This window comes from Epargyreus clarus, unplaced genomic scaffold, assembly GCF_041222505.1.
Source record: "Epargyreus clarus isolate Ecla_fem2 unplaced genomic scaffold, WU_Ecla_fem_2.2 ptg000019l, whole genome shotgun sequence".
Classification (NCBI taxonomy): Eukaryota; Metazoa; Arthropoda; class Insecta; order Lepidoptera; family Hesperiidae; genus Epargyreus; species Epargyreus clarus.
In genome coordinates, this window is record NW_027332227.1 from 6,702,914 (window position 1) to 6,719,641 (window position 16,728).

The 16,728-nt window shown below is 33.2% G+C and overlaps 1 protein-coding gene across 3 annotated transcripts in view; it reads left to right on the forward strand.

Moving 5' to 3' along the window:
- uif (sushi, von Willebrand factor type A, EGF and pentraxin domain-containing protein uif) overlaps positions 1-16,728 on the forward strand; it is a 122,714-nt gene that overhangs the window by 53,755 nt on the left and 52,231 nt on the right. For all 3 annotated transcript variants that reach the window (XM_073083802.1, XM_073083803.1, XM_073083801.1), the window contains exons 2-3: positions 4,887-4,968; positions 11,624-11,648. In XM_073083802.1, the coding sequence (XP_072939903.1) occupies positions 4,894-4,968; positions 11,624-11,648 (100 nt within the window). In that variant the 5' untranslated portion in view covers positions 4,887-4,893. The remainder of the gene's footprint in view (positions 1-4,886; positions 4,969-11,623; positions 11,649-16,728) is intronic.

A 16,728-nucleotide genomic window follows, 5' to 3' on the forward strand; every position in this document is an offset into this window, starting at 1 on the left:
TCGCGGGATAAGCTATACTTTTAAGCAGTCAGATATTTTGTAATAATTCGTAATTACCCACTGTACGATTTCGGTATAGTTAATATATATAATTAAATAAAAGAAAATCAAGGCCCGAGTGATTACTTCCTCCAATGCCCTACTAAACTAGTTATTATCAATAAATTTCCGACTGCTATTCGATTGTATTATAAGATTAACATGCCTGTAAATGTCATGTTATACCTTTTAATCTAGAACACAATAAATTACTGCTGCTGGAAAAAATAAATTAGTATGATTGGGGTGCCGCTGAAGTCAATCCACAAAGATCTCTACAGATACCGTAGATAGGTATAGATATCCCACCGCCTTGTAATTGAAGGAAGCCATTAAATGGCTTAAACGGCTGACAAATCTGTCAGCCACTTAATGGCTGTCATGTGTCATGGTGTAATTTACGCGGAAAAATGCCGACATGCGCAGTTAAGTGGTGAAAAAACACGAAAACGAAGAAAACGGAGAAATATCGTTTCATTCGTAAATGATCTAAAAACTACATTTTTTTAATATTTTTCAAACACGAAAATAGATGACAGTTACTTTTTCAATTGTCAAAACTGGTTACATTTTCTTGTTAGGAGTGAGTAATCTTTACTAATCTATGACAGATACATACATAGCAAGTAAGTAGTTTACCAAAAATTATAGTAGAAAATATATTTCCATTTAGTGTGGACACAATTGAGGGACTCAAACAATATTTGAACAGTTAATAAAGCTAACAAAACCTACATAACTTAGTAGTTAAACCGGCTTTTAACTACATACATATCACTATTATAAGGATAACATTTACACTACCATGTATTATGAAGTCATCAGTATTATTTGTTTTAATATCCTTTATATTATTACGGTCATTATATTCATTGATTCATTTTAGATCTTATTAAGATTAAAACATTATTAAATAGGAATAATCCGTCATGAATATAAAATAATAAAAACATACGCAAGAATTAACGCAAGTAATAAAAGCAAACATTTTATCGTTTCTACAAATTTCTCACGAATTATAAATGTCAGATTTTATTCATCTGGAAGTTATTTCTCTACATACGTTATTATGTAACACTAGCTGTTCCGGCAAACGTTGTGTTGCCATATAAATAAAAAAATGTTAAGGGTGAACAACCCTTATCACTTAGGGGTATGAAAAATAGATAGTAGCCGATTCTCACACCTACTGAACATGTATATAAAATTTGGTGAAAATCGGTCAAGCCGTTTCGGAGGAGTATGGCAACGAAAACTGTGACACGAGAATTTTATATATTAGATTTAAATGCACTAGTAGCTATAAGTTACACATAAACTTTTTCGATTATTAAATTCGAAAAGTTTACTAAAGTATAAAAAAATATTATGGCATTGTTGGTTGTGGCTACACCACGATAGTTTTTGTGCCAAATAACAAAGTAATAAGTTATACATGACCTTCCTTTAAAAACACTACACAGGTAATGACGGTTATGACTGTTCTCTCCTGCTTTAAAGCCTTTTGCTAGAAAGGGACACAACATTCAACTAAGACACAAGTAAGGGAGGCAAAATGTAAGGGACTATCCCCTTTATTATACCTTTGTATAATTGAGGCAAAAACAGTAGTTACTCGCACGTTTTTTCTGGTTAAACATAACCGCAAACTTTTCTCGCAACTGAATAAAATCTTGAACAATCGCAAACGCAATTTAAATTTAATTTTAAACACAAAGGAACGTGCACATTATGAATACCTGATTTTAAAAGGGTATTTCCGACCATTATAATCTTCAATATTATCTGCCAATCCCGCAAAAGCGTTCATAGGCCTGACTAAGTTGGAACACCGTTGAAGTCTGTGACTTACCACGTTCTTAAAACTAGAACACAGCAGCGCTTATCACTGCTGTTATTACAGAGAAATAGATATAGCGATGGTGCTCCTGGAGTCAACCACTAATGGATTAACCATTTCTAAAACGGTGTTGCAATAAGCGTCATAAAACATATTAATTATTCATACATATAAAACCTAAGTCAATCAGTGAGTTGCAGCTTGCAACATTATTTCCTCTATCGTCTTGCGAAGTTCGCGATCGAAACCTGTTTGACCCAACATGATATCATCATGAAGAATGTTACTTCAATGCAAGCGAATCGTTAAGGCGATGAGGTCAAACAAAATAAACGTTACGCCATTTGTAAGACATTTGAACTTAACAATGGGTTTTGAATTTATTTACTAAAGTTCTAACTAATATTATATCGGTTTAGATTATTTACAGAAACCTTAAAAGAGGACCTAGTTCATAATTTTTGGTCAAAATATCAAAATTTATGTGACACTAAAAAACCTGCCATAATTTTATGCCATGCTTTTATCCACAAGTTTTCAAAATTTATTAATGATTAACATGATTTTTTTACACAACGCTGCATTTCTAATTTTCTGTATGTGCGTATTTCTGTGTACATAAAAAATAATCTAGAAGTTTTCAATTTAATATCAGATTGAATAAAAACGCATGTTCGTTTTTAACTTGTTTATAAATATTTTTGGTAAAACAATACTTGCCATTACGTTATTAATTAGCTACAAATCTATCTATAGCTAATATTTCTAATTCTTAACATTCAAGATATCTGTAGCAATAGTAAACAATACATTATTTAGCAATAGAGAAATCATAGTTAATCGAAGCATGTCCTCCAAGTGCGGTTTAAGAAATAAAAAATCTTATGAATGTAATAATCATTCTGACTTTTGATTGGTAATGCGAAAGAATTGATCGAGTAGTGATAATCGAGAAATAAGAATAATCGTGTGTATTTTCTGTCTAAGAACGTTTTATTTCTATTTCAGTTTTATTTGAAACTCGAACCACAAAGCTACAATCTAAAGTACAATCAGTATTTCACAAAAAAACTTGAATTAAATTTTAACATGTGTGTTTTGACATTTGAAATATGAACAAATAAAGAAAGAAATAAATGTATTGAAGTCTTTTTGTACGTTCTCTAAATGAATATCGTGATCTAAGCTATATAATGTCTTATAGATAGATACTGGTAGGTGGTATCGATTATCTAACATTAATACCCATTACGTCACATTAATCTACATTGATATTATAAAAAGATTCGCTTCGCCGTCAAACCATTACTGCTCCACTGCTGTGCTCGTGTCTCCTCTCAGAGTTAGAGAGGTTTGGACCATCTTCAAGCACTCTGGCCAAAGGCGAATTGGTAAACTTCACACAACCTTGTGAACTTTATTTTGTTAAAGAACTCTAGTGGTACAGTACGCTTAGTACGAGATTTTTCGTTTGCTCTAAAACGTTCAACGTTCAAATTCGTAAGAATTCGCTCACACAGCGCTCCTGTGGACCTTATCGGAACTAAAATTTCGCATTATGAGTTTTACAAAACTGAATAGTCAATTGTAACGACATTTAATTTTACAAATATAAATAGAAAGCATTTCTTTACATTTTTACTTTAATTTTGATGGCGTTATTGTTCCATTTTTTAAACTTTTACTGCGGAATTTTAGTTCCGATAAGGTCCACGGGAGCGCTGTAGGAGCGAATTCGTAAACGTTGAACGTTTTCGAGCAAACGTATAAACTCGTACTAAGGGTACAGATTTTCGTCTTGGAGAGCATTTAACAAACAATTTATAAATTAAGTTCGCCAGTCACATACCCATGAATGCGAGAAAATATTGCTTAACACTGCATAAAATTCAGACATTCCCGAAAAATATTCTGACGAGGCCTCATACTGAAAGTAAAACCGCAAAAATAACTCCATTCCATTGCGCTTCAGCCGAAAGAGAATTCTGATTATGTTCATAAAATAGCGTTGTTGTATTAAACTTTATTGAGGAATGAAAACAATTCAGCAATTAATAAAATACACAAAGTACGAACACAATATGTAGGTACTTTTGAAGGGTACAACCCTTTATGGTTCGACTTAGGAGGAGCAACGCAGCTGTGGCCGACATAAGACAGGGCTGTAATCTTATATGGGGTTGATTACAGATGTCCTACGGCAGTTACCACTTTCTATCAGGTGAACTGCATGCTCGTTTGCTAGTTCTGTGTTATAAGAAATGTAAAAATCAGGGCCTTAGGCGATACTTCTCATGTGATGCCTTCCAAATATATCGGCAACATAATTTGGATGTATGATAAGGCGAATTTCTAAAAGATAATAAAACTAACGGCAGTTAGGTCATAACATTAACGTTTTATCCCCTGTGAAGTATATGGAGCAGTCTCTAATATAAAGATAACGTTGGGAACAGTGACTTAAAGTAGCTACTTTCTCCGCAAAGAGTGTCATTCAGAATTGATGAGTAGCTGTATCTTGCGCCAACGGCTTGTGTAACAATATAGAGATAAAATAATTGGCCAAGTACGACTCCAATCCGTATATAGACGGTTCTGTACAACCATTTTTTTATTTTTAATATTTCTTCATTTTGTTTATTATAGCAGACATAGTTGTAATGCTTTGTGAAACAATAAACAGTAGGCATTCCTATGAAATGCCGGAAAAATACCGGTTTCTTGTGGGGACCCCACATTTAGTATTTTTGTCAATAAGCAATAAATATTCGGTGAAAATTCAAGTTTCTATGTATTATGGTTAAGAGATAGGGAAAGACGTGAGAAAGACGTACTGGAGAATAGACAGTACAGGCTTTCCATTTCCCTTTTAATAATAAAAAGGAATAATAGGTTTCCCTTTTTGCCTTTTGTGTAGGGAACCCTAAGAATGTTCGTAGCCATATAACTCGCACAACATAAGGCTTCCGTCTTGAAGAAAACTAAAATATTATGTTTCGTTTCGCAGATTTACGATGTTGATAAGGTGTCGGGCGACACTGAGTGTCGTCGCGCTCCTTTTCCTCGCCGCCACACCCACCAGCTCGGAGGTAAGCCTACAATGTAATGTTAACACTCTAACTTTACATATTCACTCACAAAAATACAGACACACACACACATACAATTTGCATTTAGAAGATTCCAGACATAGATTTTTTATTAAGTACTTGTATTAAGATTTCTTATTTTAACGATCATTGAAAAACTAAAAATACTTTAAACCCAAGAATAAGTTCTGTAATGATTATGTAGTTTGGATTTTGATGTAAAATAGAGGGAATTTACATATACCTATTTACCTACCTAAGTTATACCTAATAGTATTATAATTTAACATATCAATTGTACTCATGAAACCTGTTTGACCCAACATGCTTGCTTTGCACCCCCTAACAATAAGTTTAGGGGGTGCAAAAGCAGTGGTGTAACCCAGCCGGTAGTAGTAGAATAAAAGGCCAGCTAGAGCTATAACGCCATGACTGTTTTGTATATTCAATTGATATCATAAATGTCGTTATGTACTTATGTGTTACGATGAGGCAATAAAAGGTTAAAGCAGATTTTACATTTTGTTACGCAACGGGTACTATAAATACCTATAATCGTATGTCTTCGTGTATGATTATATAAATACAGGTTATACAGAGAATTATTATTACTTGTTTAATGGAATTATTATTCATTCATTATGTCATCATTCGGTGTTACTGTCAAAATAATTTCAAATTGTGTATTTATATAAAGTAAAACAAACAAGTAGTACGCATTTAACACTTAAAACCATATCAAGGATTTCTTATGTAATGAAGGTATTGGTATATAATAATGTAAACATATATCAAAAATCAAAATTTAACATACCAATATCTGCCCATCCGAACTTCGAACCTAGATCCCTCTAAGTGTCAGACGTATAATAGTGACCGCTACATGCCGCTACGCCAAATACAAAATAGTAAACATTTTATTCATTCTGCTTTTATTTGAAGAAAGATCGCAGAATTTTAAGCATATTTCACTTATTTTACAAACTTATTTTACGAGATTCGGAGTGAGTTGGTACGTACGGGACAATTTCGCCCCGACTGCACCCTTGGCTGCCTTTTATAGTTTTTGATGAAAAATTTAATACTCCACTGTGTCGTGTATCTTAAAATGGTTATATCTTGGAAACTCCATTTTCGTCAAGTACTGAACTATTTTATTGCAGCAGAAATATTGTTTTGTAGCAAGACGAATTTTAATTGAATTAATATATTTTATTGAATTAGTACAATCCACGTGATGAAAAGTACCGTTCTTGAACATGGGTAATCAGCCCCAGATAGGATTTGAGTCCAACCTAAGGTAGGCCACAGATGCTATGCTACCCCTGAGAACTAAGTTGGAACGCTTTAGATATCTTCCTGATCACACTCTTTAAAGCGGTACACAGCAGCGCTTAACACTGCTGTTATTAGGCAGAAATGGGTATGGCAGTGGTGCCTCCGCAGGCGTACCACAAAAAATTTTACCACCATAAGATCATAAATTAGGTATTATAATGTTCATTGTTGATTCATATTTTGGGTGTTGCAAATTTTGCCATTGATATGCCTTTCTTACTAATCAAATAATCTCTTTTGTGAAGAACAAACAATTATTATTTGTTACAGCAATAGAAAACAATACCATCCATTTAAAAAATGATATCAATTCTTAATAATCTTCCAAACACAAACGAAATTCAACAAACCGTAACTAAGTGTGTGATCAACTAAACTGTTTTCTAAGGACATGTCCTGTATAACAGACTCTTTACGTCAGAAAAGGATATGTCCTTAGACTATGACTTATTAATTCCTTTATGTCACAACGCTTAACATGTAATTTATAAAATACCATTATTATTGTGCTGTTGACATAAAATTTGTGCGTTAATATTTGTGGGTTGTCCTATTTATTCTTTATTAAATGTGAAATACATTCACAAAATCATAAGACATAATAAAAATATTCAACATTCGGACATTTATTCAATTCATAATTTTCGTAAAGATAATTCCATGCTCTACATAATTTAAATCAAGGGAATTCGATTCGAAAATAGAATAAATTTCAGTTTATATCAGTCCTGACTTTTACCTGTGAAATGTGGTTACGATAACCAAGCGGAAATTAACTCGTTGTTTTGGTCCAAAGATGGCATTGTATGGTAAACAAACCATTATTTTGTAATTAATACATACATTGATATGAATTTCATATACAATTTTTGGGATTTACTATTTTAAATGTATTCTCAGCTGAATGCATTTTAAAGTCTCAAATTATTTTGCTGTATTGAAATTTTAATTTAAGAGTCTACATTAACTATGTATTCTGCTTTCAAAAAAATCCTAAGTTGAAGTAAGAAAGTTTCTACAGAATAAACTTACGATTTAATAATTAAGATTTACGTTTTAATAATTAAAGCTAAGGAAAAAGACAGTTACTTTTGAAGGAGCACACCTATATAATAAGATACCAGGCAATGTAAAAACGTACACCCAAGAGCAAATTAGCTGAGTACATAATAAAACATGAAACAATCACTTAAATTTGAAAGGGTTGAATGGGTATCTGATAATACTATGTGTGAATTGATGATACCTTAAATTAATTTAATGAAAATCTCTGTTCTCATAGAAGTGACGTACTTGTCTTGTATTTGAGAATAAAATTCTTTATACCTAAGATTTTCCTTAATTTAATATGGCTGTTTTTATGTGCATTTAATCAAACTTTTGATGACTTTAACGTGTATGATATTCAAGTCATAATTTTGTTTTAATGCTCTCATACCCGCCGCTAATGCATATATTGTGTCCTTTTAATAACTGAATTACAAAAGTTCCACGCATGAATTCGCAACATTTACGAGGCTTTAGCGACACATTTTGAGCAAAATATAGTGGATTTATTGTTCCTAGCGTCGTGATTAAAATAAATGCGGCCAAAGCGATATATCAATGCCATAGTTTCCCGCTACATCATACTGTAAAATTTATAGGATAACTTCAACTATAAATGGGAAAGCTTATATACATACATTTAGCTTACCACAGAACAATTAAAATATAGACATTGCTGTTCTGAAATTAAAAGTGAGTATGGTTATAGCATAATGAAATGATGACGTAATGCGTAATTGTATCTGTGAAGTAACAGGCACAACCATAAAACGTAGTATCTACCTATAGTCTGATTCATAATTAGGTGTCCAAAATGTAAACAAACAAATGTCACTGTCAAAATTAACAAGAAACAAAAACTTTAACAAACTCAACAAAAAACGAAAACTTTACAATTATACACAATTTAACAAACGCGCTATGAAAACGATAATACATTCGAGTTCGATTACAATCACGAAAATGAATATCTTCAGCTACGAAAATTAAAAATGACGGCACAAGAAATGTTTTGGGTTCCGATTGTGTTACCATTATCACATTTTAATTTTCTACCATAAACCTTGTATTTTATTATTATTACTGTATGGAACGAAATTGAGGTACTATAAATATTAGAAAATGTGAATTGATCTTAATTTATTAAGATTATTATTTTATTATTATTTGTATTAATTTAATATTGTCAAAAATTAAAAAAACTACCATTTGAAACGTATTTTCTTGATAGGTTAGGATAGGTACAACACCTTTGTTTACATTTTGGGCACCTAATTATGAATCAGACTATACTTTGCTTGGTAAGCACTCACTGTAACACATATTGGTTCGAGTTATCATCGAGAAACAAAAGTAGCTACATAAAAAATAATGTATTTTTTTAAACTAAAAAGAAATATTTCATATCGAATATTAATTATATGTCACTATAATCGAATATATTATAATTTTATTCGAGTATATGTTATTAAGTGAAAGTGTCTGCAATATGTGGAGAAAAAAATCACCAACATTCGAGAGAATCATATGTGACTTTATCGAGAGAAAACCTTTAAAAATCAATTTTCTCTTCGCAATCACCCTTGTACCTACAAAAACCGACCCCTTAGTATTGAACTCAAATGCTTGCCATTCATTAACGCACCTAGACCAGAAGCACATCTTAACACCAATATATCAAGGATAGACCACATACGCTTCGCTTGTAGAACCCAGAACAAAGATTTGAATCTAAACAACTTTCATCTGCGTGCCAATGTAAATAGTTATTCTGTAACTGGTTAGATAAACCGCGGCCAGCGCACTTTCAACGACTGTTTGATTTAGTAAAAGCACTGGCGTTGCACTGTTGACAATAGCCACGCAAACATTAGCTGGGTGCTGATCGAGTTCAAATGCAATTAACGGATCGATTTGCATAGATGTCAACGGAATAAAACTGTAGATTCCCATTACCGTAATTGAGGTTATTGTAAGTGGAAACTTTCGGAGATCGACTCCGGAGACTCCATCGCTACAGTTATTAGCGCAGTATTAAGCACTGTTGTGTTCTGATTTAAAGGTATGGTAAAAAAAACACAATGCTTCCCAACTTAGTCCTCAGATCGATTTGACATGTGTCAACGGAATAAAGCTGTAGATTCGCATTACCATAATTGAGGTGATTGTAAGTAAAACCCTTCGTGGATCGACTCCGGAGAAATCGTACGGAGACTCCGCTACAGTTATTCTGCCGATAACAGGAGTGTTAAGCACTGTTGTGTTCTGATTCAAAGAAACGCATTTGTAAATAATCTCCAGATTTCCAATCCTAACATGTGTACATGTATTTGCTTGACAATTGCCATTTAGTAATAGTAGAATAGATATTCCTTAAAGTATACTGTACAGATTATTTTACATATCAGTCAATTTTGGCTCATATTTGCGTATCAATAATAATCCTTTTCCATCAGTTATCCTTCGTGCTATCATTATTTATTTTGTAAACAAGAGACCGTAGGTGAAATGTACAAAAAGTATACATTTGAATTGAATGTTACGAAGGTGTTAATTTAAGCTTGAAAATGAAAGTGCTTATAGAATTACGAATAAATTTTATTTATTTGCATACATCTAGAACATGTACTTAACATTGTTATGCTTACCCGATTATCTTAGTTTCGGAAAAAAGTATATGGTGCATTCGTAAGCTGCCTCTAGAATAAGGTTTGATTTCTGAAAATTCTTCGTTTGAAATTCAAAAGTTTGCTCATAAAGAACGCTTACAACAAAAATCCGCTTTTTATATCGCACTATGCTAATGTGTAGACTTTTAATAATAATTTATTATAGCCATTCTCTCCTTTGTACACAATACAGCACATTTGTATTTCATAGTATTTTTCACGATCAGATCTGAGTACGATACTTGTCAACAAATATAGCTAATGTCGAACAAATTGGGTATTGAATTGGATCAATTTATCAATTGTTCTGTGCGGTCGGTCACGGGTGGCGGGTGCCCTCGCACCCACTTTCCCCTATGTGCCAACCAGCTGCGAATGTTGTTTTGGGAAACAAAAAATAATTTATTTATAGGCCAATCTATGAACTAGCTCTCCTGGTAAATACTCAATTTATTTTTGTAATGTATAGCAACGCATCTGCGCCCGATCTGGGAACTTTTATTTAGGATTCATATTAATCTTCAAACGAGCGCACAGACCATAAGGTGGATTACATACTGTTGTTTTTTTGTTTTTAAAACAGCCTTGGCGCCGTCCCCCCTTCAAATAACCTTTACCTCCAAGAAAGATCAGTCTTAACTGTGTTGGGGGGTATCTCCAATGAAAGACTTGAATCCAGCTAGTTATTTTTAATTAATTCCAAGACCTCCACAAACATCGTCCTTGACATCTGCCGTTTCCCGCCATAATCCCCTTTTGTTTTCTTTTTTTTTAAATCACGAATACAGCGTTACAGCCAATTAAATATGTGGCCGGCATTATTTTTCGAGTGAAAGGTTTTTAACTATTTTTAATTTTGTTTATTTTTATAATGTTAAACTAACGCAGTAAGTTATAACAATAAATGTAGCCTTACAACTGCAAATAGAAAAGAACGTGTTTGAATTTTTTTAACGGATACATTATTACCATTAGTACTATGTAAGAAAGCCACATATGAGCACGCACGTTTTACTGTCCCTTAAATTTCAACTCTCTTGATAATCGCTTTCTAACAGTGAAAGCTACCTATACACTGTGAGTTATTAAAAATCAAAGATTAGTTAAGTAAAGCTTGAAAGAAAATATGAAAAGTATATGCTATAATGAACACTAATTTTCTACATTCATATTATCTATAATATTGGTAACAAACAGTTATATAGAAATCTTTAATGAAAAATGAGTTCTACATTTGGTAAAGTACCTATAAGTAAATTAAACGTGGTAGAACCTTTCATAGTACGATTCCGAAGGCACACCCGTTACATATACATCGGCCTAGTTTAAAGTGCGTGCTAAACACATACTAGTCCTTCGAACTTAGACTTTAAGGGAAGCAACGTATCTGTGGACTAGGACTCGAATGCAACTTGAGGTTGATTATAACGTTCAGTAGCCAATTATCATCAAATGGACTTCAAGCTTCGAAATAAAATAAAATCTTCAATAAGTTCCTTGTTAATATATTAAGTTAATTGCACGAATACTTTTCTCACAAGAACAAACTTGGTATAAGGTATTTTAACAAGATTTTTCTAATGATTTTTTTTTATTTCCAGGGCAACATCTTCACATGTCCAAATGGTGAGTAAAGAACAATATTTGCATATTCAAACAACTACAGTGAACATAACAGTCAGTGTGAATTCATTTTCTCATGCGTGAAACATGTGAAAATTTGGTGAACACGCCAAAATAAACGGTGGCTACAACTGACATATAATTCGTGTATAAAATCAAATGGGAGTATTCATTTTTAAATAGACAAAAGTTTTATAGAACGAGAAATTAACTGGGTAAATAATTATGTGTTATAATTTAATAATAGTTTTTGACGACCCGCGTGGCGGAGCGGCCACCATACCGGTCTGACGCGCACAGGGTCCCGGGTTCGATCCCCGGCCAGACAGATATCTAAATGATGAATTTAGATTTCTGTTTCTGGGTCTGGGTGTTTGTGTATTTGTCTATGTGTGTATCCATAGCACCCACGACACAGGGAATATTGGTGTGGGGCTGTGAGTGTAGAAAGTGTTTATTTATTTATTTAATTATGTCGCAACGAAGAAAACAAATTAAGAAGTCTTTTGATTTTGTGAAAATTTATGCAACGAAGTGACACTCTCGCTAACAAAAGGAGTCTAACGACATTTCATATGTTAAAATGTAGTAAGCTCCAAGTAGTTACAGTCCGTATTATAGATATAGGCATACACAAATACACTTATACATGCAAATACTCGCATTCCCTTCTTTTGTCGCGGTTGAAAACAAAAACCATGCCACATGGATAGATTAATGATAATTTATCTTAAATACCAGTAGTTGGCACCTCAGACCCACATTAAACTAAACTAGCAATTATTATAAATACAAAATACCCGACTGCTTAAAGATAAAGTCCATGTTACTCCCATAATTTAGACGAATCCAACGTCACCTCATTTGTTAAAATCAGTCAAGCCGTTTGATCTACATACGCTCGAAATCATTACCGTCTGCATTCGGGTTAAAAAATATCCACTAATTACTAATTAAGTATCTATTTCATTACCATATTTCGTGAACGCAATGTTTTATCTACACAATAACAATAATTAAATGTAGAGCAAGCATTTCGACGCCGTGCTCTAGTTTCTCATCATAGAGTTCTCATACTCTTAATTCGCCTAAAACAATGTAAAGTGTACTAAAACAGAGAGACAAACATACCGCGAGGCAACAATGGCCGAATCATATTTAATTTATGTTTTAGTTTTCATTAACGTAACATACTTTGCAGTGAACTTGGCAAACAATGCTAGATGGAACCCGCTTCAATTTTAAAGCCATGATCACATTATTAGCCTTTTGCGAATATTATCATACTTACTGAATATTCGTTTCACGTTATTATTATTTTTATAAAGGCTACCCTGACGGTAAACGATCACTGGTACCCCTAGACATATTTATGTTATTAACCCTAAATAGGATGGACCATACATTTCACATGATAAAGACTTTTTACTCCCCTAATGTAATTGTAATAGGGGTATAGGATTGTAATTGTGGTAGGTTAGGATTATTGGGTCTTGAAAATAACATATTAGGTTGTAGGAAGTCAATACTCTCGATTTAAAAAATATACTTATCTTAAAGGACTTTTCATGCCCCACTACTGAACCTGGACGGAGGAGACCTGGAACAAACTCCATAAATCTGCCCACATGTAGATTAGAAAAAGTGCTATATAATAAATTTAATATTAGCCAACACCACTTTTTGGTAGTCACTTACGGCCCCGCTATCGTAAATCTCTACGTAATGTAGCCACACCGTAAGTAGACTTCGTCTGCCTCTAATGTGTTTATTAATTTAAACTACCTACCCTTATGTCACATCGCACTAAGAGCACCATTATTTATGAGCACATTCATTCACAGGATTAAATTTTGCCTTAATATGCGCAGTGCAGTTCTTTGTGTGGATATGACCCTGCCTTACCCAAGCTTTTGCTCTACAACCTTAAAAGGTTAACTTAAACAAAGTAAAGTGCAGCTTTTTGTAAGATACTTTCCACGGGTACCTCAAAATTTTATTATCTTCGAGGTTATAAAATGTATGAAAGTAAAATTTGTTTGATATAAAATGAAGTTTGGTTTAGTTTTTCGAGGAGTAGTAGAGCCTGTCATGGTTTTACCGAGGAGGTACCACCGCCACAAGCATTTCTAGAAGAAGCAGTTCCACGTTTCTTTTTGACAGGTGTGGATGCCTGACATACGAGGCGACCACATTAGGAAGATTTTTGGAAACAAATCGTCCCCGACTAATTCGTCTGTCATTCTATTTCTAAAAGCCCATTAGTCCTTGGCTATAAGTGAAACCTATATAGAATTGGTCACAGATATACGGATGACGATGACCACTTGCCATCAGATGTACTGTAGAAAAAATATTTACATAATAACATGATACGTAATAATCTTTACCTTCACCTGTACTTAGTACTTGAAGTGACTGATGTGTAACCAGGTCGAAGTGGAAGGTTACTGAATCATACGATACCCGTTTATGTTAATGATATCAATAAACGAGCTTTGCCCGCGGTTTCGCCTGCTTTATATGAATACTCGGGACATTTCATAGGTTTTGTACAGTCTAAAATCAATACAGTCTTATTTAATCTTTACAACATCAACTAACCGCCAATTATAGTCATGTCCAAATACCTATGAAAGTCAGGTCAAAACCGGTCTAGCCGTTTCTATGTTTCTATATTCTTTATATGTTTTTTTTATAAAATGGTAGTAGCAGACGATAATACAGTCCACCTGATGGTAAGTGGATACTTCCGTCCATGGACATCTGCAATCAACCCCAGATAGGATTAGATATTCCTACCTGGAGTCGGCCACTGAGGACCCCTGAGGATTAAGCTGGAACGCCTCGGAAAAGTATGTGTCCCTTACCACACCCTTCAAACCACAATAGGGCTCAACACTGCTGTTGTGAGGCAGAAATAGGTGTAGCTTTGGTGCCGCCGGAGTCGAACCATAAAGGGTTCTACTACCTTAATTTTTTTATTGATTCATTTCCTAGTTATGTATTTAATAGGTAGGAAATGAGTCAATAATAAATCACTTAACTCTTTATTTTACAACTTAAATAAATATGCTACTGACCATGTAGAGAGGTGTAAATATTATTTAAGAAAATGCATTAGCATAGTGAAAGTTGTCAACATTTTTACATGTTTGTCTGTTATGTGGGAATATATAATTACTAATTTACACGAATCTAATGTTAAGTGTTAAAGAGCAATAAAATGAAAGTTTTTGGTTTTTTGATTTGTCTTATCGATTTGTGTTTCGTGGTTTGTTATGGTCTTATCTAATATAAGCGCTTTTTCTTTTCTTTTGATTTAATTATATACAAATCTGAATAGTATTAATATAGTGCACGTATAATATAAAAATATAATATAAATAATAATATAGCGTAAGGAATATTTTACCCAATTCTGCATCCCTGAGCAATACATAAAAAAATCAGACTAAACGTGATAAATAAGTATTTATATATGAAGTTATCAGAGCCGACAGAGTTGCCAGGTTATTATACAATTATTTATATATGCATACAATTATTATAATTATATGCTTTGTAATGACTTCTACTGTAATCATATGCAATAATAAATATTTAATTTTATATAATGGACCAGGGGATTATATGCTCGTTAGCTACTTATACATAATAATACAACGTTTGCATATAAGTATTTGGATTAAAATAAATGTGATTAAAACGGATTTTTTTTTTAAATTACTCAGTCTTATCTCCTCTTGTGAATATTTGACAGGTCATAACTCTCAGGTTAGTCACAAGAACGTCTTTAATTAAAATCCTATTTAATTTATTTCACCTAAGGACGGTAAATCCTCTTCCATACAATCCTTGAAACCTTTGGCGTTTGAAGTCGAAGCATTGCTGGAGGATTTTGAGTCTTGTCAAACATTGCTAGAGTTTTATCTTAGTCAGCAATTGTAAATTGTGTCACAAGGTACAGTGAATGTAGGCTTCCTATGTAGTAGGACTAGCACGAACATGTATCGATGGCGTTACATCAATGTATGCTACAACGGTACCCATAATAATATTCTGTGTTCGTTGAATCGAAATTATTTGCTTGTAATGGCTCGTGGGAAGCGCTGGTGAAAATGATTGAGTAGGTACTAACTACTAACATACTAACGATTTTTTGCTGCAACCCATTTATGCCCAATTGCTGGTGACTCCCTACTCCCTAAGGTGACCTAGAGTAGTACTCTAACAACATGACTGTAAGGAAAATTAGTTCAGGCGGTACGGGTTTATGCCGAACACGTGTCACATTTTTTCAAACCACGCATAAAACATCCGACAAAGTTAACTGCTATCCAATGGTAACAACCAAAACCGACAGCATAACATGAGCTCCGAAGCACAGTAACAATTATTATATTATAATATATCTTTTATTTGAAACCGATCACAAAATATCATAATTATTTAATGAACAACTCAAATACATTGTAATATAATTTAACCTAATTAATTGCCAATTGTACACGACACAATTATTAATTTGTTCTAAATTATCCGATATTGATATTAACACAAATAACTATGTTAAAAGACATATTTCGATACACAAAACTAATAAAGGTAAAAGTGATTAAATTTTTATATAAGTGTATTTAACGACTTAAAGTTTTGTTTTAGCAATAATAGAGTTTACAAACATTTTGTAACAGACAACAAATTTTCTATCGACAGGTATTCGTGCTCTCGCTAAGAACCGTAACCCACACTCAGACATGTGGAACACTTAAGTGTAGCGTACATAGTGTGAACATATACGGTCTAAACGAATTAGGCGGGCCACCGGGTTCGGTAATCTTCATCAACCACATAATTAATGCCGGGGAATTGCCTCTAGACACACGTATAGACATAGTGTCTACATCAACAACCTATGCAGTATAAAACAAGTATAAAACAGAAAGATAGTTACGAAGAAATTTCATTTACCAGTCGTAAATTTCGTCTAGACCGACATATTCCGAGATTTATGGATTACTGCATTTTGAAAACTTTTATTAATCACTTTAGTTTGATTTCAGTTCGTTTTAATGTAATT